Source organism: Rattus norvegicus, chromosome 2 (assembly GCF_021556685.1).
Source record: "Rattus norvegicus strain SHRSP/BbbUtx chromosome 2, alternate assembly SHRSP_T2T, whole genome shotgun sequence".
Classification (NCBI taxonomy): domain Eukaryota; kingdom Metazoa; phylum Chordata; class Mammalia; order Rodentia; family Muridae; genus Rattus; species Rattus norvegicus.
The window spans coordinates 198563781-198591639 of NC_141535.1; the positions used below are offsets into that span (position 1 = coordinate 198563781).

A 27859-nucleotide genomic window follows, 5' to 3' on the forward strand; every position below is an offset into this window, starting at 1 on the left:
AGAGAAGTCCTTTCCTCCATCCTTCTAGAATTCTTCCTCTCGGAGGCAAGCACCAGGCAGAATGTTTCTCACGTTTCACAACTGTCAATGCCCGAGACCAAAGAATGCCACTTAAGCAATTTAGTCAGGCTCCTCTCCCTCCTCCCCATCTGACAAATCCTCAATTGGACATATTTTCCCAAAGTGAGTCACTTTGATCCTGCTGAAGGCTCATTGTGGATTTTTTTTTTTTTTTTGCTGTATTCTTGGTCTTTGGGCCTTTCTTCCTCCTCTCATCCCCCTGATACCCTCCCCCTTCCTCCTTCCCCTTCTATGGTACAGGGAATGGAGCCTGGAGCCTCACACAGGTAAGTCAGGTGCTCTATTACTGAACTATAGCCCGGCCCTGGACTTCACATATGAGAAATGCCACGGACGCACTGAAGGGTGATCCTGAACTCCCTTAGAGATATTTGAGTGACTTAGGGGTGGATGCCATTTTTCCCTCGGTCTTGGAAAAGAACGTTCAGTAAAGGGAGCTGTGGAAACACCGTCAGGTTCCTCATCTGAGAGACAATGGAATCTGGTGTTGATCTGCAGTCTGGTCTAGAACTGAATCCTATGGCACTGGGCTCATTTCAAATGTGTATTTCTGGTTCCAGTAAACTCCAAGCTACATTTAGAGACAACTGCCACTTGAGATCGAACTCACTAGCATCTGTGTTAATGGCTCAACACTGCTTAAATCCGTACCTTTTGACATCTGCCCTGTGTCCTGGGACTGAGGAGCAGTCTGGACTGATTGTCCTGGTCTGGTGGAAAGGAGCAGAGCCTCTCTCTGAGATACCAGTGACTTAGAGCAGAGTAGGAAGGGCGGAGGGCAGAGGAAGAGGAAGGGAAAGGGGGGTCCTCCGCAACTGAAGTGTTACTTATCACAGCCATGTTACTCCTGACAGAACACTCAAGGGAGGATTTATTGTGGCTCATGAGCTGAAAGAGTAGAGCAGAGAGAGCTGGTGGTTGGGGTTGGAGAAGGCTGGTTACATCTTTCCTAGTCAGGAAAGAGTGCTGGCTGGAAACAGAGCCAGCCTCTTACCCATAACACGCACCCTCTGGTGCTCCACTTCCTCCAGCTAAGTCCTACTTCCACCTAAAGGTTCTTCACTTCCCAAAGCATCCCTGTTAACTGGCAACCGAGTTTTCAAGTGTGGGAAGCAGGTTGAGGTGGAGCAGTCATGCATTTCATATACAATCTGTAACAGACAGGGCACACCCCATATACACTCTGTAACAGTGTACACCCCATATACACTCTGTGACACACAGTGCACCCTCCCTATACACTCTGTAACAGTGTACACCCCATATACACTCTGTAACAGACAGTGCACTCACCCATATACACTCTGTAACAGTGTACACCCCATATACACTCTGTGACAGACAGGGCACACCCCATATACACTCTGTAACAGTGTACACCCCATATACACTCTGTGACAGACAGGGCACACACCCATATACACTCTGTAACAGTGTACACCCCATATACACTCTGTGACAGACAGGGCACACCCCATATACACTCTGTAACAGTGTACACCCCATATACACTCTGTGACAGACAGGGCACACCCCATATACACTCTGTAACAGTGTACACCCCATATACACTCTGTGACACACAGTGCACCCTCCATATACACTCTGTAACAGTGTACACCCCATATACACTCTGTAACAGACAGTGCACTCACCCATATACACTCTGTGACAGACAGTGCACACACCCATATACACTCTGTGACAGACAGGGCACCCTCCATATACACTCTGTAACAGTGTACACCCCATATACACTCTGTAACAGACAGTGCACTCACTCATATACACTCTGTGACAGACAGTGCACACACCCATATACACTCTGTGACAGACAGGGCACCCTCCATATACACTCTGTAACAGTGCACACCCCATATACACTCTGTAACAGACAGGGCACTCACCCATATACACTCTGTAACAGTGCACACCCCATATACACTCTGTGACAGACAGTGCACTAACACATATACACTCTGTGACAGTGTACACCCCATATACATTCTGTAACAGACAGGGCACTCACCCATATACACTCTGTAACAGTGCACACCCCATATACACTCTGTGACACACAGTGCACTAACACATATACACTCTGTGACAGTGTACATTCCATATACACTCTGTGACAGTGAACACCCCATATACACTCTGTGACAGACAGTGCACACACCCATATACACTCTGTAACAGACAGGGCACACCCCCAATACACTCTGTAACAGACAGTGTACACCCCCATATACACTCTGGAACAGACAACGCAGACCCCATATACACTCTGGACTATTGTAGGACCCCTGCCCCCAATACATACTTGTCTCTTTCCTTGGCTGTTTCCTTGGTTTCCACGGTAACCCTCCATGTTTCTCTTCATCATTTAGTTTCTCTTCTGGACTTAGTTTTTGTCTCCTAAAGCCCTTGGTGCTAAAATCCGTGAAGAGTCTAGAATGCACTTGGGTTTCACCTTTTGGAAGTGGTTCCCTGCCTACGCTCACCAGATGAAGGAGTGGCCTGCAGCTAAAAAAAAATACCGGATCACATATGACACCCAGGGACATAAATTCTTAGTCTCTTACCTGCTAACAAACAAACAAACAAATATCTGCAAGTAAACTAAATAGAAATAAATATTTATATAATATATTTTATAATATATAATTTATATAAATATGTATAAATATCTATTTATTTCGTATTTTGAGGCGGGGTTTCTCTCTTCAGCCCAGGCTGATCTTGGGTTTATGGCAATTCCCCTGACTTAGTCTTCCGAGCGCAGGAGAGTTTTATGCTGGAGTTTCCTTTTGGTTATCATGGTTCACATCTGCACTACTAACAGTCAAGAGTACTGCTGCGAGTTCAAGGCCAGCCTCGGATACAGAGTGAGAACCAGAAATGGGTGCCACTAAGGTGCCTTGGCCGGTGAGGGTCCTTGCAGCCACGCCTGCCGATGTGAGCTCAGTGCCAGGGACTTGTGGTGGAGGAGAGGACCGGCTCCTGCCAGTGTTCCCTGACCTGCACATGGGCAAGGGGCATGGCGTGTGTGCACTGCATATGATAAATCAATAAATGCAATACAAATACATTTAAAAATAAAGCTGAGTTTCTTTTCATGAACTCAGAGTTCTTGAAAGAAAATTGTTTTCTGTGTTCTTTTACTCTGTTGCTTACACAGTTGTCACGTTTTTATGAACTATTTCACCCGTGCTGCAAAGTTGAGGAACACATCCCCACCATTGGGAGTTCTCTGGCTTTTTGGTTTTGGCAAAACTCCTCTTGCTCCCTGTTTTTGTCTCACTCCTGCTGCCTGGGACTTGCAGTGTATACCAGGCTGGCCCCCACCTCAAAGATCAGTGAAGGCCATTTTGATACTCTGAATTTAATCACAGCTAACATTTTCCAGCTTGTTCAAAAGCAAAATGGATCTGGTCCTGGAGAGCGAACTCAGAACCTTTTGGAGACGAGCACGGTTCTGCAGCAGGGTAAGTGTTTTATTATTACTAAGAACAAAAGCAAAGCCAGGTGTGGCGGCAGCTCTCACCCATGTTCTCTAAACTTGCGGGGCCAAGACAGGAGGCCTACCGAGAGCTGAAGTCTAGACTGGGCTACATGGTGAGTTTGAGACCAGTGGGGTGCAGAATAGGACTCTGTCCTTAAAGTTAAACACACACACACACACACACACACACCCCACGTGTGCACTCACACACAAGAAATCGAGTTTCTGTATCCAGGTGCATACACTATACCACTTAACTACCTAGACGAGATTTCTTGTCCTGGACTGTCACTGGTAGAGCTGGAGTTCAAGCCTAGATCTAACTGGTATTTCTTCAGTCACTGACTTGTTCATTCAGCCAATGTCTAAGTGCCCAGGGCAGGACTCTGTGCTCGGTGTGGAGGCAGAGACAGCAGCAGTGTCTGCCCCTGAGTTTGGTTTTCTGATGGAGGAGTCGTGAATGTCAGAAGGGAGCACGCAGAGTGCTACTGGCCTTATTTGGTGGTTTAAGAACCTGAGCTCAGAGGCAAAGTATCTATGACTGAACTATCACAGGATGTCAGGAGGGATGTGAAGAACTCTAGATTAAGGCTTTTTGAGGAGAAAAGGCCCTTGAGCAAGTTCAGGAACCTGTCAGTTGGTGTGCCTGGAGCCCAAAGGGAGTGGCAGAGGCAAGACGAAGCAAGCAAAGGCCTGCTTCAGATTCTTCAGAACAACGGGAAGCCAAGGGACTTTTAAAACAGGGACTTTTATAGAATTATAGGAGCTCACTGTAGCGGCCAAGCTTAGTGACTTGCGTCTGCAGTCCCAGCATTCAGAAGGCTTAGGTAAGAGTTCTGGCCAGCCTGGGTAACATAGTGAGTTCTGGGGCAGCCGGAGATGGTCTCATAAACCAAAACAAAACTAAATACAAAACACCGCTGCAGCCAGTGAGAAACAAGGAGTGGATTAGGGGGACAGACACTGGAGCCAGAGGTCAAACAAGGCAGCAGTGGGAGACTCCACTGTGGTCATGGAAGATTGGCTCAGGGAGATACTGGGAAGCTATCATTGGGAGTTTAAGATAGAACAGATAACAGGGCGGAGTGGCAATAGTCCAGGCTATTCACCCAGACAAATTCAAGCCTGAGCCTGCTACCCAGAAAAGTACAGTGATTTAAAATATAAAATTTGAAGTCAGGCATAGCACGGATCACCTGTAATCAGAGCTCGGAGGCTGAGGCAAGAGAATGGGTGAGTTTGAGGCAAGCTTGGACTACATAGCAAGACAGGGCAGTCAGGGCTGAATAAGGTGACTGTCTGAAACAAAACAGAACAGAACAGAACAAAAGAGGGCTGTAGTCTGACTCCCAGCACCCACACCAGGTGGCTCACATATGCCTGAAACTCTAGCTCTAGGGTCCTCTTCCGGCTTCTATGAGTGTGCGAACACACACACACACACACACACACACACTCTCTCTCTCTCTCTCTCTCCTCTCTGTCTCTCTCTGTCTCTGTCTCTGTCTCTCTGTCTCTGTCTCTCTCTGTCTCTCTCTGTCTCTCTCTCTGTCTCTCTCTGTCTCTCTCTCTCTCTCTCTCGTATACAAATATAAGTCATTAAAAAAAGAAAGCTGGGGTTGGGGATTTGGCTCAGTGGTAGAGCGCTTGTCTAGCAAGCGCAAGGCCCTGGGTTCGGTCCCCAGCTCCGGAAAAAAGAAAAGAAATCCAAATCAACAAAAGAATGTAGTTTTTGGAGACATCTTAGTTTTATGTCATATCTGTCCTTGGAAAGGTGACTTACCCTCCCCAAGCCTCTACTTTAAAATGGGAATAAGAGGACCAGATTCACCAAGACTACCGAGAAAACATCAAGAATGGTACTTGGCTTAAAATTATATTAGATTTCAAAATAAAACCAAACAAACAAAAAACAAAAAGCAAAACACCAAATTTGAAGTGGGATGGGGACTTGGTGATAGGAGGGGGAGGGAGCTGATGGGAGGGGATGGAGTGGGACCAGAACGCATCATACAAACATATCATATACATGTATGACGTAGCACATTTTAAAAGACTCACACGTGAGGTACTTGACAATACTGTGCTCCTATTGGAGGCAGTGGGAGCTTCATATGGGGGGGGGGCTCCGAAGCCCCTGCACTTCCTGTTGCACCACACTGCCATCCCAAGAGGCAGAAAGCCTCTCACCTGGAGGATGGCTCCGATGTGCTAAGTGAACTTCAGAACCAACTGATATGAATGTGATAGGGGCAGAGAGACTCTGAGGTGACATGCATTTGAAGCGACATCCTGGAGGAGATACTCCTCACACATGTCAGTCCCAAAGCTATGTTTAGCAGAGGGACCAAATGCATGAGGCTCTGTCACAGACCTATGGGCAAGTACCTGTAGCAGCCCCTCTCCATACAGACTAGGGAACAGTTCAGCAGAGCTATGCAGTGGTCGGCCTGAACCCAGTGTCACATGACAGACATAGGACAGGAGGTAGCATAGAGAGAACCATTGACTTAGAGTCGCTGCCTTCTTTTCCCTGCTGCCTAGTCATGCATGACTGGTGCTTGGGTGAACTCACGCCAAGGTAGTATCATTGGCTTTTGTGTGCATTTGTTTTATAAATATACAGGGTAAAGGGTTGGCCCCAAAAGAATAACAAGTGAAGAAGAATCTCTTTGGCTCTTTCTGTTCTGGAGAAACAAAACAAAACAACAAACAAGCAGTTCTGGAAGAATGGACCTCATTGGCTGTAGTAACCACTTTTCCTTCAAGTTAGCTGAGGTTCCATGGGGTTATGAATATTGTAAAAGACAGGGTCCCTCAGCTACAGACAGACAGACAGACACACATGCACACAGGCACACATTCATACATGCACCCAGCCATCATGGAGCCTAGAAGGAGAGTGTGCGTGTGTGTGTGTGTGTGTGTGTGTGTGTGTGTGTGTGTAGGGGCCATACATAGGTTAACAATATGCTTTTGTCTTCTAGAAAACTTCCCAAGACTTACCTGGCCCCTACCTCCGACCTTGTAACACCGTCACCCCACCTCTGCTTCTTCAGGATTCCTAGAATCCAGTCCTCATGTGCCAGCAGCAGCACGGAAGAAATAGAATCTAAGGTGAGGACCGAGAAAATCCTCGCAGCCCAGGCACCTGGCCTTCGTGAGCACAGACAAGCTAGCTTTCGAGCCAGTAAAGGACAGGCCTTCAGAAAATGTTCTAAGAACAATTTCTGCTCAGAGCTACCCTAAAAGTGCAGGACCTCAACAGCCACATGGTTTTCATTATTCCTAAACTAAATCCAAAGGAAACTTCCTGGAGAAAGCGTTTGGTGGGTGAGACCTCCTCTGCAGGATTGCCCTGGCCCAGGCTCGAAGGCCCCCGTCTGTCGCAGTGACTGTGGTTAGGGGCGCCTACTATGTTCAGACTGTAACACCAGCCTCGGTTACTTTCATATGCCTGTGTGGTATCAGTCGGTGCCCACTCTCAGTCCTTGTCGCTGGCCCCTGAGAGCTGTTCTTCTCTGTGGCAGGAACAGGGAATCGGGCTGCTTTCCTCCCCCTCTGACTCACTCTCATCAGTCGTGTGTTCATCTCCTTCCTCTCCCTCCCCTTGACAAATACATTCCATCTCAGACTGGTTGCCTAGGAGACCAACCTCAAAAAACAGAAAAGCATGTGGAGACAGAATGCTCCAAAGATTCCGTCCTGTAATGTTTCATAATGAGTAGATCCAATGATCAGAGACATTAGTAGATTTATGTAACTAAAATGTGCGGGCTTTCTCTCTGTAGATTTTAAACTCGCCTTTGGATCATGCCTTAAGGACAGCAACCAAACTGAAAAAAAACACCGACCAAATGATCAAATCCATTGCAGAAGACCTTACCAGATTACAGCGATGGAGACAGCAGCTAAAATAGCACTAACTCAACCCTGGGCAGCCAAGTGTTAAAGTGTTGGGTCTTCTCCAAAATATCTTACTTGTGACATAATGCAGGAAGATGGTTTTCTAGAGAAAACACTAAAACTTTAAGAAATGAATTACGCAAAGTGTTTAAATGGAAAAAAAAAAACGGAAAGTAAGCCCTCTGACATTTATGTATTTATGTGAAAATAAATCTATGTTCTTCCTAATTCTTAATGAAATAAACACAATAAAACGAATACCTTTCATCTGTTAGCCTGAATCTGGGTCAGTGAGATGGGAAACAGATCTGTGGGCTGCTACAGAGGGAGGTGCTGCAGATCCTGATAAGACCACAAATAAAGTCAAGGGGTTTTCAGGTAAAAAATGCTTGGAATCCGGCAGACAACACGCTGAACCCAATTGCTCAGTAACACACGTAACATAAAATACTCCGCTTCTCTCTGCGATTGCGCACCTGCCTGGGAGGCGTCACTGCGGTCCAGGATCAGTCCAGGAGAGTACTGGGCTGTCTTCTCATTGGCCTGGGGCAAAGGTAAAAATCCAAATTTCAGGCTGGGGAGATGGTTCAGCGGCTATTTATTGGCTGCCAAACGTTTGACAACCTGAGTTTGATCCCTGGGACTTGTGTGGTGGAAGGAGAGAAACAACTCTTGAAAGTTGTCCTCTGACCTGGGCATGCCCCCCCCCCCACTGAATATAACATTTAAAAAATTAAAAAAATTTCAAATGGGGGGGCTTTATTCTCAGCACTCAGAGGGTAGAGATAGGCAATCTCTGTGAGTTTGAGGCCAGCCTGACCTACAGAGTGAGTTCCGAGACAGCCAGGGCTGCACAAACAGAAACCCTATCTTGAAAGCAAGCAAACCAACAAATTAAAAAAATCTAATTAGAAATAATTTCAACTAAATGTATATGAATTTTATGCTTTCATTTAGTTGACAAAAAAATTGTATGTTCAATTGTCTTAGAGTTTTACTGCTGTGAACAGACACCATGACCAAGGCAACAAAATAATAAGGACAGCATTTAACTGGGGCTGGCTTGCAGGTCACAGGTTCAGTCCACTGTCATCAAAGTGGAAACACGGCAGCCTCAAGGAAGACATGGTTCAGGAGGAGCTGAGAGTTCTACATCTTCCTCTGAAGGCTGCTAGGAGAAGAGTGGCTCCCATGTGGCTAGGACGAGGGTGTTAAAACCCACACCTGCAGTGACCACTCTGACAAGGCCACACCTCCAAATAGTGCCACTCCTTGGGCCGAGCATATCCAAACTACCACATCAACCATTGCCAAGTTGGAGACTATATCCACCAAATTCTATACATTCCAGAAAGCTCTTACCTGACCTACTCCCACTGCTAGGAACTTACAGAAAACTCAGGCAGTTCACTGAACGTTACCAAATGCAAGATGGCCTCAGGTTCGCTGAGGGCACTAATTGCAAGGAGGACCACTCTCCTGTGGCTATACGGTGACCAAGACGCGTGGGTCTCAGGAGAATGACCACACCACTGGAAGCACTTAGATAGCACAGTAAGTTGTACTTCTGCCAAAAGGTGTGTAGCCACAAGTCAGGCAGGCACATATCCCTTGCCAGTGCTGTGGAGTTTCTATTCCTAGTGCAAAGGACACTGCTGTGTGGCCAAGAGCTTGGCCCTCACATGCTGATGTCTAATTTAAAAGGCACTCATCTGAAAAGCGAACCATAAGGCTAGCCAGAAAGAGTGTTTGCTAGGCAAAGGGTAACTTTTGAGAAGGAGCAACCTGGAACACATTAAAAATGGCAGGGATTGGAGTTGGGGATTTAGCTCAGTGGTAGAGCGCTTGCCTAGCAAGCGCAAGGCCCTGGGTTCGGTCCCCAGCTCCGAAAAAAAAAATAGCGGGGATTGGTACCTGGTGCTGTCTTTACACTTCCTTAGAGATAAAACTTCTCGCATCTTTTAAAAGGTGACACATTTTGCTTACTCTTCCCACAGTAGGTAAGGAGGGATATTCTGCAGACGCTGGAAAGAATGTGGTGGAGATCTACAAGACTCAGATGTGGTGGGTGGGCAGGCAAACCTGACAGGAATGAGAAGAGCTGGACGGCTGCTTCTGGGCAGGTTTAGGAAGCCATTTACAGAGAGGTTTAACTGAGGAGGCCTCCCCAAATGGATGGTGCCCCGTCCGCTGGGATCCTGGGCTGAATAATAGGGGGAAGGAAAAGGCACACCTAAGCTGTCTCATTGCTAGGGTGACCTGCTGCTTCCCACTCCAGCTGTCCGATGCTCTCCTCCACAATGGGCAGGAACACTTAAACCTTGAACCAGAATAGAGGCTTCCTTGTAGAACTTGCTTTGTCAGGGCAAAGAGAAAAGTAACTAACAGAGGAGGTAGTGTGAGGTGGGACTGTTGCTGAGATGAACTGACCGTGAGGTTGAAACGCTTCTGGAACTGGTTTGACAGAGGAGTGTGGAGGAGTCTGGAGCTGTTGGCTACAGAAGTGCTAGTTCTAGCTTACAGCTGTTCAGGTGGGCGAGGAATCCCAGAATGTGGAGAGATGAGTGGACTGTGGGGTTTTGGAAGGGAGCAAGGGTGCTACTGGAAACTGGCCAAGAGGTCTTCATGTCCCATTCTGGTCAAGAATGTGGCTGCATTCTTCCCTTGTCCTGAGAACTTGGGAGTTGAAATATACATTGTGTTGATAAGCTGTCCTCCGCTATTTAAATGTGTTGATAGCAGGCTGTCTTGTGCCAGACTCCAGCATGTTTCTTCAAGTGTCATTTATTCAAGCGTCCTCCAAAACTCCCAGCCCCGAGTCTTCCCAACTCGGTTAAACTTTCTAGAAATGTTCTCACAGACCCACTCACAGTTGTCTCCTTAGCAGTCCTCCTCCAACTCCTGTTAGGTTAACAACCAAAATTAACTGTCACAGAACCTTCCCACCAAACACACAGTTTTTAAAAGCACTTATGAGAGAGCAGGCTGAGCAGGCTATGGGGAGCCAGTCAGTAAGCAGCACTCCTTCATTATATCTGTCTCAGTTCCTGTCTCCAGGTTCCTGCCTTGACTTCCTTCCATGACAGACTGTAACCTGTGAGTCATACAAGTTCTTCTTCCCCAAGAAGAAGTAAGCCTGAGGTAAGTCCACCAGAGAGCACACATAGACACGGAGCTGAAGAGAAAGTCTGTATTGACTGTCTGCCAGCTGCTTGGGCGAACTTGGCCAAATCAGGCAGCCCTGATTCCCACTGTTCCTTGTCTTTTGTGCACAAAGTCCACATTCTGGTTGGCACAATTCCATTAGCAAGAAGCAGAACTACAGAAGCCAAAGAGCAAGGTTAGAACATTTAGGGACATTCCTGGACCCTGGAACCATGGACCAGGTCTTGGATGAGTTAGGTCTTTGTTCCTGTTAGGGATGGTGTTGGGGCGTACATGCTGGGTTTTAAGGTTAGAATGGTGCCCCTAACATGGAGTCAGTTGTGCTAAGGTCTGGGGGCCTGTTACAATAGAAGACTACTGTACTCATTACACCCCCAACCCTCCCTTTTGGGACGCTGCTGCCTCTGTACCAATGTATGCCTAAGGTATGGAACTTGCTGATTTTACAGGGGCTTTTGGGTAAGAGATTTCCTTGAGCCTCAGGAGACTCTCAGAGAAGCCCAGTGAACCTGAGGTGACATGGTACGTCCCCTCTGCTTCACCACATAGCAGCACTGTGGTCCTGGCCTTCAAGGATGGACTAAATCATTTTACATGAGATGAACTTGAGACTTTGGGGTCCAGGAATGCTATGATTTTAAACAAAGCGTCAGGGTGTCAAGCTGATAAGAGGTAGGCTTGTGAGAGTTAATCTTGATTGCCAACCTGACAGCACTTGAACTTGCTTAGGAGACAATTTCTGGGGATGTCTGTGTGGTCATTTCTGAGTTTAACTGAGGCAGGAAGACCCAGCCTGCACAGCACTCTCTGTGGGCTGGGATCCTGCACTGGATAAACAGGAGGAAGTGAGGGGAGTGTCAGGACTCATCTCTCTGTGCCTGACTGTGGGTGCAAGGTGACCGGATGTCTCCCACTTCTGCTCTCACACTTCTTGTCCATGATAGACTGAACCCTCAAAACTGTGAGCAACATAAGCCCTTCTGCCCTAAAGTAACTTTCTTTTGTTAGCCATTTTGTCAGCAAAGAGGGAAAAAAGTAACTAATGTAACAGCAAAGGAAACAGGCATCTAACAATGTGTGCAGTGACTCCATTTCTGCTTTTTCTTTGTTTCTCCCTCCATACAGGGTTTCTCTGTGTAGCCCTGGCTGTCCCGGAACTTGCTTTGTAGACCAGGCTGGTCTCGAACTCACAGAGACCAAGTGCAGGGATTAAAAGTTCCCACCACCACACCTGACTTAAGTTGTGCTGTTTTGTTTTTTTTTTTTTTTTTAAAACAGGGCTTCCATATTTTCTTGAATGGTGCACACAAACCTTAAGTGAATTATATGAAATGAAGCTGAGTTTGGAGAAAGAAAAAAACTTTTGTTTCCCCTCTTTTACTGTTCTGTTCGGGGTTTGTGTGCTATTTCTGTGTTAGTTTGCTTTCTGCTGCTGTGACAAAATATGACCCAAAACAGCTTTCAGGTGGAATAGGTGGGTTTTTATTTAGCTTACACACACACACGCACATGCACATGCACACGCACACACACACACACAAACACACACACACACACACACACACACACACACACACACACACACACACTGAAAGTCCAAGAATCTAGCAGTTGTTCAGTCCACGAGGCTGGATGTGATCTCAGCTGGTCTTCAGTGTCTGCCGGAATCCTGAAGGCACAGCATTAATGCCAGTGAAGAACTGGGCAGTTGCTGGTGAGTGAGTGCAGGCTGAGAGAGCTAGCCTCCTCCTTCCACGGCCTTATCTAGGCTTCCAGCAGAAGCCCAGATTAAAGGTGGATAGTCCCAGGTCAAAAAAATCCAGATTAAAAGTGGGCCTTCCCACTTTGAATGATTTAGTTATGAAAAAAATATCCCTGATGGTTGTACCTAGATGCTTGGGTTTTAATTAATTCCAGATGTAGTCAAGTTGACAACCAAGAAAAGCCATCACAGGGCTTATGAAAATTTGTAGCATTCCCCTTAGAATACCATAAAGGCTTTTGAGTTGCCTTTTAAATGTCTTGTTGTTGTTATTGGCTGGTGTGCTGGTGTACTGTGGCCCTGAGGTACACATGTTCAGGTCTGAGGACATCTCTGTGAATTTGCTTTTCTCCTTCTACCATTGCATGGGTTCTGGGAATTGAACTCAGATCATCAGGTTTTCAAGGCAAGTGTCTCTACACTTGCTGGCCCTTGAGCTCCTTCTTTATAATGACAGAGTGGCAGATCATTGACCTTTGCCCTCACTGCAGCCTCCCAACTCCATCACCCAAACACTCAACTAGAAGTTTCCCAAGCCCCAGTTTGGCTTGGCAGCTCTGAGAAGGCATGAACACCTCATGTGAGGTTTTCATACTGACTAAGGCCACTGCTATTTGTCTAACTCAGGGCAACTATTTCTAGCTTTGGGACTTGGGAATTTATTTAGAGATAAAGCAGAGGCTGGCCTGAAGATAAGTCAATTTGTGGCTTAGTTCAGTCTGCAGCATTGCAAGAAGAGAGCAAAGACACATGGCGGTAGCCAGAGAGAGGACAGGGAGTATCAACTGCACTGTCAGATTTGATGGGAAGTAAGTGGGTGTGACCAGGGCACACCTGGCACGCCAGCACTCAGGAGGCAGAGGCAGGTAGAGCGAACTGCTGCATGTCTGAGACCAGCCTGGTGCACGCAGTAAGTTTCAGGCTAGCCTGGACTCTACAACGAGACCTGTTGAAAAAAGCAACGTGAGGGCGGGGGCCATTTATTTTCCCAAGTTCCTATCTGGGCTTCAGACAGAGCAAACCAGAATGAGGCCACTCATGCTAGGAGATAAGTACTCAACTGAAGGGTAAAACTGGCCACTTGTTATTTACTTTTTAAACCAGACGATTCAGTCATCACTCAGACAAGGGCTAGCCAACCTGCTTTAGCATGCTAAAGAGATCTCTGCTTTGCCCCACACCAGGGACAGGACTGAAAGCGCCAGCTGACTTTTCTCCCTTGCTTTCTACCCGTAAGGCTCACTTGCTGCACTTGACTTCTCTAGGCTTTTAATGCTACCCAATTCACAGCTGTACCAAAGGCCAATTGGACCATCAAACTTAATTTAATTAAAAAAATTTATGCTGATGAAATGTTTTGGGTTAGTTATGTTTTGCAGTTATGATCAAACACTTATAACACAAATAAGATACCTATGTTGTCATAGAAACAACTCGAGGGAGGTAAGCTTATTTTGGCTCACGGTTTCGGAGGCTTTCGGAGCATCCTAGCTGGGTAGGTATGGTGGATCAGCTCACGATGGGGAGTGTGGCAGAGCCTGATCTCTCCATGGTGGCCCAGGAAGCAGAGAGCATGGCAAGGACCTCAGGCCATGAATCACCCTCAAAGGCTCACCACTCTCAGTAGCCGCCTTCTGTCAGGTTGGCCCTACTTCTTAAAGGTTCCCAGCTCCCCAACACGGCACCAGCAACTAGGGGATGAGTATTAAGACTTGGCCTATGGGAGCACTTTATGTTGAGACTGTAACACGGGCAATGACCTCAGAAAGCCTGGGGAAGCGCCAGGGTCTGACTGATGAGGACTCTGTAACCTGGGCTGTCTCTCCTCAGAGCATAACTGCATTAGCTATGACTCGACAATACTTGACAAGAATCATTACCCCATCCCCAAGTTTAGAACTGCACATGTCTGGGCTGCTGAAATGGCTAAGAAAGGGCACCTTCTGCCAAGCCTGACAACCCAAGCTGGAATCCACATGGCAGAGACACTGACTCCTACAAGCAGTGCTCTGACCTTCGCCAACACTAGTCCCCCCTATCCCCAATAAAATATAATTAGCTGAAAATGTAAAGCTGTATGCTTTGTGCTGTGCTGGAGAGAGGTCTCAACAGTTGAGACCGCTCCTCCAGAGGGCCTGGGTTCAATTTCTAGCACCCACAAGGGAGCTCAGTCTACAACTTCGGTTCCAGAGGAGCCAACTCTCTCTCTGGCCTCTGTGGGCACAGGGCAAGCACGTGGTGCACAACCATGCATCCACACAAAATACACATACAAATTAAATTAAAGTTATAATAAAAATGGTTTTTTTCCTTTTTCTTTTTTTCGGAGCTGGGGACCGAACCCAGGGCCTTGCGCTTCCTAGGCAAGCGCTCTACCACTGAGCTAAATCCCCAACCCCAATAAAAAAAAATTTTTTTTTTGTTCTTTTTTTCGGAGCTGGGGACCAAACCCAGGGCCTTGCGCTTCCTAGGTAAGCGCTCTACCACTGAGCTAAATCCCCAGCCCCAATAAAAATGTTTTAATCGTACACTTCTCTGGCTCAGTTTTACCTTTTTCATATCCCTCATCAGTTCCTAATCTGTTTGGGGTCCTGCCTTTGAGACCCTGACAAAGTCACCAAGTCTTTCTTCTCTTAGGCTCTATCTCCTACAGAGAGAGATATCTACACTTACACAATTTTGCACATTTTTAAAAAGCAGTCATGGACATGCTGAGGAGATGGCTTGGCAATTAAGAGCACTGGCTGCTTTTCCAGAGGGCCCAGGTTTGATTTCCAGACCCACACGGTAGCTCACAATAGCTTATTTCTGTTCCAGGGGAATCTGACGCCCTCTTTTGGTCTCCACAGGCACTGCATTCACATAGTACACAGGCTCTCACACAGGCAAAATAATTAAAATAAAAATAAATACATAAATAAAAATCATGGATTCCTTGAAATAAGAGCATGGAATCCCAGGTCCTGCAAACTCATTTTCTTTTTTTTGGTCATTATGCCCACTCACTGAAACTCAGTTAATTCAAGAAATAAAGGCATGGGGGAATGCCATTAAAGAAAATCAAGGCTACAGAGTGAGACCCTGGTCTTCAAAAACAAGTTCTGGGAGAGCACCCACCAAGTTCTGACTTGTTCAATCTGTAACCTGTGCTCTCCTGTCTCCTAGCTCAGGGCTGTCCTCTTTTAATTCTGCCCCATTAGCAAACCAGAAAAGCCAGCTCGTTATGCAAGACTGTATCCTTGACGCTGAGGCCAGGGGCTTGTCCCTGCCTGAGGCTGGGGCTGCTGAGAACAGCCAGCTTCCTGATGAGAGGGAAGCCACATCATGGAGTTTCCAGGGAACAAACTCCTTTTTGTTTGATTGCTCTGCACCCTTGTATATAAGTTATCATAAGCATGTGGCAGCCACCATGTGGGTGCTGGGAATTGAACCCAGGTCCACTGGCAGTACATGCTCTTAACCTCTGAGCCATCTCTCCAGCCCCATCCTCTATTTTAAACAGAAAGGGATTTAAGAGAAAGTACAGAAAATAGAAATATCACTGTCATAAGTTATATTTAGGATTATGTATTTACACACACACACACACATACACACACACACAAACACACACAAGAGATGCATGCAGTAACAGAAAATAGAAACTACATCATTGTCACAGGTTATATTTAGGATTATGTATTTACACACACACGCACACACATGTATTCATGCAGTAACAGAAAATAGAAACTAGGTCACTGTCACCATCTATGAGCAAAGGACAGGGAGTGAGTGCTTCGTTACAGGCTGGAGGTGGGTAACGGCATTCACATTGGGTGTAGCTGCTACAACTGGCTTCACCAGTGCAGCTGGAGAGGAGCTCTGCCTTCCTTCCTGCCTTCCAAATTTTGACAAAATAAATGCCTATGAGTGTCGGGTCTGTGCTTCAGAGTCTATAAAACTTCACTCCCAGGGCAAGGCACAACAGTGCCAACTGCTGGAAGACAGGATTTGACATACACATTCATACATTAACATCAACTCCAGACAGCTGGAAGGAACTGTAAAAGTCAAGACAGTCTCGAAGGAGACTGTCGTAGAGTGCAATTCTGAAGCCCAGAACAGAAGAGCTATGTTTGCATAACCACTGTGATGGCTACTCAGGTTATCACCTTGACTATATCTGGAGTTTGCTAAAACCCAGAAATGGCTGGGCACACAATGAGGGATTTGTGCTTAATTAAGTCACTTGAAGTGGAAGATCCACTTCTAACCTGGACCTTTGAGGTGAGAAGACACTTTCAATCCAGATCTTCTGACATGGGAAGACCCACCTCTAAATCTGGGCCCCACTTTCTGCTGGAAGCCTATATAAAGATCATGGAAGAAGGAAACCTTGTGTTTTTGCCTGTTTGCTTTTGCCCTTCCTAGCAAGTCAATTCCTTCACAAGCAAGAGAGCCTACTTCTTCAGGATTCTGGCATATACTGAAGATTGGATCATCTTCATAAAGCCTCAAGGACTGGACAACTACTGTACTGTTGAACCTTCATTGTTGGACAACACAGGCAAACATTGCTGGATTAGCTGGACCAAAGTTATTCCAGTAAATCCCTTTGGTCTCTCTCTAATCCATCCATCCATCCATCCATCCATCCATCCATCCATCCATCCATCCATCCATATCTATCTATCTATCTATCTATCTATCTATCTATCTATCTATCTATCTATCTATCTATCTATCTATCTAGTCTGTAAGTCCTGTTACCCTAGAGAACCCTGACTAATAGAACTGTGAAGTAGTGCTGGGACGTGGCTCAGTGGTAGAGCACTTGCTGAACATGGGTGAGGCCCCGTGTTCAATCCCTAGCACTGGAAGAAACAATAATGGTAACGATATCCACAAACAGTGTAAGCACAGACATGCTATGCCACTGGTAGCAATTTGCATTATGGAATATTTATGTAAGTTGGCAGACGTTCACAGAGAATACAGCATTACCTGTAAAAACAAAAGTCTGAACAGGATCCATTCAAAGTTAGGATGCTGAGGTCAGGCAGAGATCTGAAATAAAGACTCCTGTGGTGATATGAATAGGTTTGGCCCCCATAGACTCATGTGCTTGAATGCTTGGCCTAAGGGGAATATTGCTATTAGAGGCGTGGCCTTGTTGCAGTGGGTGTGGCCTTGTTGGAGGAAGTGTGTCACTGAGGGGGAAGGTTTTGAGGTCTCATACATGGTCTAATTAGGCCTACTATGGTAGTCTTTTCCACTGCACAAGGATCAAGATGTAGAACTCTCAGCTCCTCCTGCACTATGTCTGTCTGCATGCTGCCATGTTTCCTGCCGTGATGATAATGGACTGAACTTCTGAATCTGTAAGCCAGCCCCAATTAAATGTTGTCCTTTTAAGAATTGCCTTGGTCAGGGGGTCTGTTCACAGCAGTGGAATCCCTAAGTAGGATCCCTTCTGTAACAAACATAACTGTAGGCCTATCTGTATCACACAACCTCACAGACAACACAGTAGAATATTACAGCATCTTCTCTCTCCAATTCAGAGTCAAAAAAAAAAAGGAAAAAACTCAGAAAAAGAAAAACTCAGAAAAATTTGACAATATATTTATTTTCTCTTAGAATGTTCATGATTATTTTTGGTTTCTAAGTTAAGCAGACATGATCTCAAACATATAAAACTGTGTTCTTTAGAATTATCTTGCAGGTAATATACACAGTGAAGTCATCATATTAATAACAAATTATTTTATACATAAAAATTATGAATTTCAGTCTTAAGAAACTGCATTATAATAACTCTATCATACATACATTTACAGTTTTTACGTTTATGATCTCTTCATTCAAAGTCGTTTTTGCCCGCACTAATTTCAGCATAAGTATCCAGTGAGTAATTAGTGGGCACATATACAGCTGGCTGTGAAAACACCCACACCTCAGAACAGGTTCTGCTCCAAGGTGAAAACTGCCTGATTACAAGGCCCGTTAACATCATGTCTTGACCAAAGCAGCAACAGTACTTAAATTATTAGAAATGGCAAATCCAGTAACATAAGCGTCCTCAAGGTGTCCACCTGAAGACCGTGTTCCTCCACACACTATTTACACCGCTTCAGTGACCGCAGCAGCATCTGCTTTAGCTGTGCATGTTAACAAAACCTCTAAACCACAATAAAAAAGCTACTCATCCTTAAGAAAGGAAACTTTATCCTTGGATTTATTCAGCATTTTTATGTCATCCAGCAGCTTTCTGGGTGTTAAAATATGTGTGGAACCTGGTGGAAGAAATTGTAAATGGTCAGAATTAAATAATTTTCTGACTTACAATCTTGTCGCTTTCATACACAAATTTCTGGTGCATTTGAACTTCCAACAGCATTTCTCCAAAATTCACACCAACCCTTGCCATGGAGCATGCTTAGTAGCTTCATAAATCCTGCCCGTCACAGTGTTTTGTCTGATTTGTACTATATATTGGTGTCTAGAAAGAGAAACACGTTCGCCATCCTCATAACAGGACTGCAGCAGCTGTCACTGCAAACGGAGGACCTCTGAGCAGTGCTGTGACTCGAAGCCTGTCACACAATCCTGCAGGTTAACCCCTGGGTTAGGAGGCTGCCTGCCTGCAGTGGCTTCAGTGGAAAACATGCTAATTTACTTTACTATTAGCGTGTGTGCACATGCATGCACACTTGCAGGCACACGAGTGCCGTGGCTCAAGCACGGAGGCCAGAGGATGACTTTCAGAGGCTTTCTCCTGCCACTGAGAGTTCTGGTAGTGAAGGCTGTCACACTTGCTCAGCAAACATTTTTTTTACCCACTGAGCCCTCTTGCTGGTCCAGACTGGTGTTTTAAATTTAGTTCCACAAGGCCGGACTAATGTCAGATCCATATACACAAAAACAAATGCTTCTGAAGTAAAAATGTTTTATATGTCACAAAAGCATTTTAATGATCAGAGCAAATAGTCAGAAGATGCAGTTTTAAAGGAACAAGGTCAAGTCCCTAAAACTGGAATATTGAAAAATAAAACTATTCCCCATAGGAAGGACAAACAATATCAACCAATCTGATTCCCCAGAGCTCCCAGGGACCAAACCACCAACCAATGAGTACACATGGAGGGACCCATAGCTCCAGCTGCATATGTAGCAGAGGATGGCATTGTCCAGCATCAGTAGGAGGAAAAGCCCTTGGTCCTGTGAAGGCTCATTTCCCCAATGTGGGGTAATGCCAGGGTGGGGAGGTGGGGGTGAGTATGTAGGAATGGGAGCATCCTCATAGAAGCAGGGGGAGAGGGGGGCAGGTTATGGGAGAGGAGAGAAAGGGGATAACATTTGAAATGTAAATATATAAAATATCTGAGAAAAATTAAAAAAATTATTAAAATGTGAACCAGGAAAAAAATCTTCAAGTAATTTTACAAAGAATGTTTTATAATTATTTTTTTTCTGTATGTAATAATACAGTCTTAAATTTTCCCATACATGGGCTGGGGATTTAGCTCAGTGGTAGAGCGCTTACCTAGGAAGCGCAAGGCCCTGGGTTCGGTCCCCAGCTCCGAAAAAAAGAACCAAAAAAAAAATTTTTTTTTCCCATACATAATTTTGCCTTAACCATTAAGAAACAAAAAGATGAAAGTCTTACCAATAATAACTTCACAGGATTTATGTGCCTGAGAAACTTCATAAGCACAACGCATCTCAGAGTATGTAATTCCTCCAATTACAAAAATAATCAGCCTCGAGCCATTTTTCCGGTCCAGCTCTAAATAGTTGGTTCTGGGTTTCTGGCGAGCACTAGAAAGTAAAACACAGAGCAAACGCTGTGAACATGCCCAGAGCCATGCTGCGTGTACCTCAGACTCCCTTTGGAAGCGACTGTCTTGATTTGAATGAAGTTACCTAACCACGGTTCGATTTCCCTACAGCTAACTAGGCAAAGGCTGCACATCTCCCTTTCAAATTTCAATTTGAATAAATCATGTAGAGTTTTATTTGTAATGAGACAGTAGGAAAAAAGAGATAATATAGATATATATAAAACTGTGGGGGGGGGGTGAACCATGGATTTCCAAAAACTGTAATAAAAACCACTTTGTCTAAGCTCAGTATTTTTATCTATAAAGTTAACATTTTAATATTTAAAATTTTTTAATTTTATTTTGTGTATGGGCATTTCGCCTACGTGTAAGTGTGTGCACCATGTGTGTGTGATACCTGTGGAGGCCAGAGAAGGGAGTTGAGTCCTGTGGACAGGGGTTACGGATGGTGTGGGTGTGGGATAAACCTGGGTCCTCTGGGAGATCAGCTGGAGCTCTTAACCTCTGAGTCACCCTTCAAGCCCCCTGTTTTATTTTATATGATGACTTAATGTTCCTGAAAAGTCTATCTGTTGAAATTTTTAGGAAACCAGGGGCATAACCTTGCAAGAATGAGATCTGAAGACGGGAGGAGGACAGAGTCTGACTGACTAGGGCCTAGCACGGCACTGGGACAGCCACTGCTGGGATGCTACAGCAGGATGTCGACTGCAAAGTGTCTGAACTGAGCAAGGTCACCTGCCATGGGCCACCACCTCTGTCAGAAAGTTATCAGGGAAGGCCGGAAGTGAGGACTGGATGCTGTCGCCGCCACCCCAAATAACCCTAAGGTTATGCCGTGCAGGCGTTGTTAGGTAACCGCCCAGCTCCTTACATGCAGGGGAGGCTCAGGGACATGTAGGGAAAGGATGGGAAGGGAAAAGGGAGCCTACAGAGCAACCCTTAATCCTCAGGGTGGCCAGTGGAGGGTGGAAGGGACAAACCTGAGGTGTCTGACAATGTCTGCCCCGACAACTGGCTGAAGGCTGACTACACAGACAGAAACAACCACTAAGCCAAGATGAAAAACTGAAAAACTCAAAGGACAAAAGTGGCTGTACACACAAGAGAAAGCCCAGTTTACGTCTTCATAAACTGCCACCACAAAGAGCAGAGAGCTAACTCAGAGAGCATCACTCTCGCAGAGGATGTGTTTCATGCCTGTGACTCCAGTCCCAGGGGACGGAGGCATTTCTGGGTTCTGTGGACCTGCACACACATGCACATGCTTCCCCCAGCCCACACATATCCAGCACTAGGGCGGCAGAGGCAGGCAGATCTCTGAGTTTGAAGCCAGCCTGGTCTACAGAGTGAGTTCTAAGACAGCCACAGAGAGAAACTGTCCCAAAAAACAAAAGTTTTGAAAGAGACTAAGCATGAAAACTCACCAAAGGAAGTAACTCAGAGCTGCTCTACTCCGCTAGCTAAAGGGTCCATTCTCTTTTTTTTTCGGAGCTGGGGACCGAACCCAGGGCCTTGCGCTCGCTAGGCAAGCGCTCTACCGCTGAGCTAAATCCCCAACCCCTAAAGGGTCCATTCTCAATAAAAGGTTGTAGATACGTAAAGAAACGGTGTGGCTGATACTTCGGTAGAAACTTAGCTTTGTAAAAGTAGAGATTGGATTGAGCAAAGACTTTAAGGCAGATAGTATCTATATCATATCTATATATCTGTACCATATCCATATCTATATGAATGTAGGATTTAAAATGTCAAGTTAACCAGTACGGTGCAGCAGACATGACAGGAGGCTGATGGTGAAGGAGCAGTCAGTGCTTGCCGGGCCCCAGGTTTCAACGTCAGCCCCACAAACACAAACAAAAGCAGAAGCGGAAACCACAAAGAACCTCCAGCAGCTGCACAGCTGCCTGCCAGATGATGCCACAAGAGCACCGTGACATCCAAAGGGACTAAGATAAACAGGTACAAGACAACTGAGAACACAGAGAAGGGCGAACTCCAGTGACTCTAGAGTACAGGGACCAAGAAACAAGAAAACACCCCAAAAATACAAACCTGAAAGCCCCTTATCTGATGAAGATGCAGGCAACAGAGCAAACCCGGAAGAGTACACAGGAGAGAGCACAGCACAGTCAAGCTGAAGGAAGCCAGCCAAGTGTCAGGACAAAGCCCCACATGGGCCATGGCCCCCAGTGGTGGAGGGAGAGAACTGTCCCCTGTGAGTTGTCTTCTGACCTCCGTACATGCTCTGTCATGTGTGCATCCACACACAGGAACAATTCAATGCCTTACATAGGCCAGTAGAAAAAGGTATGGACATACAGGTAATGAGTAAACTAAGACAAACACGATAGTTAAAAGGGGAGACTAGACTCAGAGCATGAACCCAGGAAGCTCCAATTATATTTAATCTGTTAACTGGGCTCTGAGTGCAGGAACATGCATGAGAATATTGTCTCTTTGAAGTTAAAATACTAAAAATTATCAAAAGGATTAAATCAAGTTGGATGTATTACTTAGCAGTCTAGACTACACAGTGAGATCCTGCCTCCACAAAAAAGAAAGACAGAGAGGAAGGGAGAGAAAGAAGAGAAGGAAAAGAAAAGAAGACACCAGAACGAGCCAGAGGGCGGTAAGGAAGCAACTATGCTATGGAAGGTAGAAGATGTGTGGGGAGGTGATGTGTGTTTTTATGAAAGGATTCTGTATTATACCGTATGCTTTCCTGAATGTATTGAGTTAGATTACGATTGAAGAAAGGCTACCTTCTGCATCACTGTATGTTTCAAAGAGAACTCCTGCTCAGAGAGAGCATCGTGCACATTTAACCTGCTGTTCTACAGCATCCGAGCAGACTCGGTTCAGTGGCTCTGTTTTTAGGTTTACCTTACAGCTCCAGAGCCATTCCACACCGCTGGGCACCGGGAACAGTATGGCCATTCTTTGGAATCCAATCTATTATCAATGGCATCCTAGGGAAGAAAATTATTAACACCATCAGGAAAGTTTAGGGAATTTGTTTCATACACACCTTGATGAACATTAAAGGGGCATAAATATTAAGTAAGACTAGCCCTTCTTTACACCTATGAATACTAACTGCAGTCAAAATCAATACATGAGGACTAGAGAGATGGCTCAGTGGTTAAGGGCATCACAGTCCTTCTGGAGGATTGAAATTCAGTTCCCAGCACCCACTTCATGGAGCTCACAATGGCCTGGAACTCCAGCTTCAGAGCTCAATGCTTCTCTGTCTTCCATGGACACCTGCACTCATGTGCACATACCCACATAGACACGCATAGTTAAAATAACAAAGAGAAATGTAAAAATTAATGTACTAGTTTACTTGCATATTAAACATGCATTTCAGATCTGCCTTTCTTTACTGGAAGGTTCTGCAATACTATGAGGACCTTTCAGCTCTAGGGAAGCTACAGGTTTCTCAAGGGCACCACAGGCCACTGTCCTTCATAGCAGCTCCCCAAAAAAAGAATGCACACAGCTAACCTTGAGACACTGAAGACAGTCCAATGACTGCAGAATGTTTTCCTGTTTATTTTCTCAGCGCTGTGTTTTATGATACACTTTTTGCATATGCTTATGATGAATAAACAGACTATGAATGCTTTATTAAACAGTAATACATATTTGGTCAATCAATAGGTCATGTTCATAATTGGTTATGGTTATACTTTCTATTAGCCACTCAACTTGCTTTATAGATGACAGCACAAAGGCACTCAAAAGCAGACACGAGAAGGAAAAGCAACTCAGGAAGGTTTTACTATGACTGCCAGAGGAGGGTTCACTGTTAGGAGAAATCCTAAAAGCCTGAGATGGCCACAGATCCAAAGTGCAGTCTCTGGATTTAGCATGCAAACCTTGTTAGAGAGTTTAAACAGGTTGATTTTTATTTTAAAAGCCATTAACAATTATAAGAAAAACTATTTGGCTTGGGGGGTTGGGGAGGGAGAGGTTAAGAGATGGCTCAGTGGTTAAGAGCACTGACTGCTCTTCCAGAGGTCCTGAGTTCAACTCCCAGCCACCACATGGTAGCTCACAACCATCTGTAATAAGAGCTGAAGCCCTCTTGTGGTGTGTCTGAAGACAGCGACAGTGTACTCATATACATAAAATAAATCTTAAAAAGAAAAGAAAAACTACTTCTGAAAATTATGCGGGGGTGGGAGGTGACCTACATTACAGAAGACAAAGTCTAAGTTCTTTAGAGACTTTTCAAATATGTTCATGCATTTGAACATGACAGACAACTTTGAAAAATAGAAAAACAGTAAAATCATTAGCACATAAAGGAAAGTAGAAATTAGAACTATAATTAGTCAGAGGAAAGCTACAATGAATGTTTTTCACTTAGTTCCTACGGCAATTTTAAAATTCAGTTTATAATTCCTACAAATTAATATTATTTTCTTAAGAGCAAGCAGCACTAACAGCATATTCACCCAGTGACTTTTCATGAAGCATGTGTGTGCAGAGTTTTATTATTTATTTATAGATAGTGGAGAATTTTTGGGGGTCCTTAAGACTTCACGAAACTTCTTTGCCTATAAAATCCTACCAGATACAGATGGCTGTCCTCTGTGAACTTCCCAGGCCCTCCAGAGCTCCTGCCTGTGAGCCATGCTGCAGTGGCAGATGACCTGAGTGGAAAGAATAACCCACAGGAGGCAGTGGGGTAGCAGGGAGGTGGGGACTTTTACCTCCATGATATCTTTGATAAAAGGTGTCCATCGAGAAAGCTGAAAAGTCTCTTCGGCAGACCGATCTTTTCTTGGTGGTTTGGCTTGTTGGGACTAACATAATTGAAGAAACAAATAATTTCATTCAGTAATATAATTATATTTTCTAACAAAGCTTTAATTACACCAAAACCAGCTACTTTAAAAAGGAAAAAGGAAAATGAGCCACACTAGGCTGGTGCATGGCCACACTAGGCTGGTGCATGGCCACACTAGGCTGGTGCATGGCCACACTAGGCTGGTGCATGGCCACACTAGGCTGGTGCATGGCCACACTAGGCTGGTGCATGGCCACACTAGGCTGGTGCATGGCCACACTAGGCTGGTGCATGGCCACACTAGGCTGGTGCATGGCCACACTAGGCTGGTGCATGGCCACACTAGGCTGGTGCATGGCCACACTAGGCTGGTGCATGGCCACACTAGGCTGGCACATGCTGGTCCCTGCAGTATGCTGTACCTCAGCACTGCTGTATAAAGGCCTCATGTAAATAAAATGCAACCATTGGCACAGATGGATCTTAAAGAGGCAAGTGTAAGGAGCAACTTACAATAGAAGCAGAATACACACTCACTAGAGACCTCGTCTCAGAAAATGTAAACAAAAAAACAAAACAAAAACCCTAATTGCTTACTTAATAATCAAATTCTGTAAGACGAAGTCAAGATTCCCATATACAAAACCAGTTCACACAAGGACCTTGTGGAGCAATGGTAGTATGTCTGACTTCGAAAGTACCCCCACACAGACTCAGACAGACAGACAGACAGACAGACAGACAGACACTCTCCCTTACTGGGGGAACAATGGGAACACCGAGGTGACTCCAGTTCCGAATCATATCACTGTCATCTTCTATCTTTACATTGTGGATCAGTCTGTCCAGGTTTTCTTCAGTGGTTCCTTAGGAAGTGAGATAGGAGTGTGGTCAGACACCTGCTTGTGTGACTACTTCTAGGACTGAGTTCTTATTACAGGGACTAAAGCTTAAGGGAAAGCTATAACCCTCAGGCTTCTCTCAGTTTCTCAGGAATTTCCTTTGTCTCTACCTTACTTAGGCATTTACTTTTGAGGTCCCCACAACTCCCTTACATTGAGTAGTAAGAAGCTCGTTATTAAACTATGACGTGAGGGGTAGGAAAGGGCTCAGAGGCTAAGGGCACTTGCTGCCAACACCAACAGCCTGGGCTTAATCTCTGGAACCCTCATGGTGAAGAAAAAGTGGAAACTCAAAATGTAACCCAAACTGCGAGATCAAGATACCATGTGGGGACTTGGCCAGTGTCTGTGGTGCTATAATCTGAATACAGAATCACCTCCAGTCAGTCTGTGACACATCCCTACCACACACATAAATTACAGGTAGCAACTACACGTAAAGTGAGTCAGGACTTTAGTACTGTCCTAGAGCCAAGCAGGCACTCCATTACCATTAACACCGAAGATGTAGAGCAAGACTGCCCGTATTTTGTCGCAGTTGTCGTGGTTTTTGTTGAGCAGCACTGGGAGGAGCACCAGCATGGAGTCCTTTACCCGCTGGCCTTCCGCATCTGTTCCAAGTGCCAGGTCCTAATGACAGTCAAATGCAGACAGTGCTCTACAATCCACATTTGCTTTTCTGTTAAAAGTATCTATTATTAAACTGTCAAATTTTGGTGGAACAGATGATATTTCACAGGAGACAGGAATGTTAGATGCGAACTACTCATTGCACAAAATACAAAATGTCACAAAGCAAATCAGAGGGAGAGGAGCTCATGCAAACCTGAGCTACACACTGTGGTGGCCACTAAAAACCAGAGTGCGTACTGCTGATGTGCTCAATCTGAGTCAGGATGTACTCTGGGTGCAAAGCAATGGATTTTGGAATATTCATAAAAGAATGGAAAATATCTCATTAACAGTTTTAGTATTAACCACATATTCAAACAAAAGTGTGAACATATTGGGTTGGGTTAAATTTATTACCAAAATTAGTTGCACTCCTTTTTAACTTTGTAGTAGGACTATCATAATAGTTAATACTGCATGTAACTTGCATTCAATTTCTGTTAGTGTAATATTCTGAACAGGTTAGGAATACTAAAAAAAAATTCAAAACAGAAATGTGGGGTGCCGAGATCTGCAGGACGGCGCACTGCACTGTGCCCCTGGAAAGCCCTGACATAAGCTCCACTAATGCTGCGCAGCTCAAACTGCAAGACCACAGGGAGGGGACCACCATCAGTGTTGGGGGCCCCAGGTGATCTGAATCACCCCAGGGCCCCACGATAGGGATGACCTTGGTGTTTCTGAGAGGTGGAGGAACTAAGAGCAGGACCTAGAGAGAGGACTTGAGGTCTTTGTGGTGCCTTTGAAGGGGACAGTGGAACTGCTGTCCTTGCTTCTATCTACCTCTTGGTGTCCTTGCCATGAGGTGAGGTCCTGGGCTCTGTCAGGCATCCCTGCTATGATATGGCACATGCCTAAAAGCAGTGAAGTCAATTGTTTATAATACTACAAGTCTCCAGTATTCTCAGTCAAGAGAGCCCCAGCACCAAACCCAACCAACCAAAGCTGAGCCAAAATAAGCCTTTCCTCGGTAAAAGATTCATTCCAGCGTTTGTTAAAGCAACACAAAGCCATTAGGCATCAAATACTGCCTAGGTGAGTCCCCTTATAAAAGTCTATGATTTTGTGGAACTCAACTGCTGTACTGAGCCAAACTTTTATGTGATAGCTTACAAAGTCGCTCTGGAAATCTGTTACAGACGTGGGCATTTCTGGCTCTGTACACACCTGCTCCGTTTTGTACACACCTGCTCAGTTTTGTACACACCTGCTCAGTTTTGTACACACCTGCTCAGTTTT

At 45.2% G+C, this 27859-nt stretch overlaps 2 protein-coding genes and 1 long non-coding RNA gene across 10 annotated transcripts in view; 1 reads left to right on the forward strand and 2 right to left on the reverse strand.

Annotated features, from left to right (window-relative positions):
* Positions 1 to 7759, forward strand: part of Aknad1 (AKNA domain containing 1) — a 46327-nt gene extending 38568 nt beyond the window's left edge. For 5 of the 6 annotated variants that reach the window (XR_015669555.1, XM_087634656.1, XM_087634655.1 and 2 more), the window contains 3 exons: positions 3491 to 3569; positions 6574 to 6703; positions 7378 to 7759. Coding sequence is in view for 5 of the 6 variants with exons in the window: in XM_087634656.1 (XP_087490782.1) it covers positions 3491 to 3569; positions 6574 to 6703; positions 7378 to 7506 (338 nt within the window). In the remaining variant the exon portion in view is untranslated. 6 annotated transcript variants of the gene reach the window in all.
* LOC102547393 (uncharacterized) lies at positions 248 to 7222 on the reverse strand. Its single transcript, XR_015676786.1, has 3 exons — positions 7157 to 7222; positions 2405 to 2607; positions 248 to 1232 (listed from the first exon to the last, which is right to left on the reverse strand). It is a non-coding gene; the product is annotated as an uncharacterized LOC102547393 (long non-coding RNA).
* Positions 7760 to 18010: 10251 nt separating the features above from the next.
* Positions 18011 to 27859, reverse strand: part of Stxbp3 (syntaxin binding protein 3) — a 43385-nt gene continuing 33536 nt past the window's right edge. Inside the window, exons 14-19 of one of the 3 annotated variants that reach the window (XR_015658015.1) lie at positions 26440 to 27807; positions 25806 to 25912; positions 24970 to 25062; positions 23132 to 23217; positions 20071 to 20222; positions 18011 to 18697 (exon numbers count right to left, since the gene is read on the reverse strand). Coding sequence is in view for 2 of the 3 variants with exons in the window: in XM_087614143.1 (XP_087470269.1) it covers positions 18603 to 18697; positions 20071 to 20222; positions 23132 to 23217; positions 24970 to 25062; positions 25806 to 25912; positions 26440 to 26578 (672 nt within the window). In the remaining variant the exon portion in view is untranslated. 3 annotated transcript variants of the gene reach the window in all.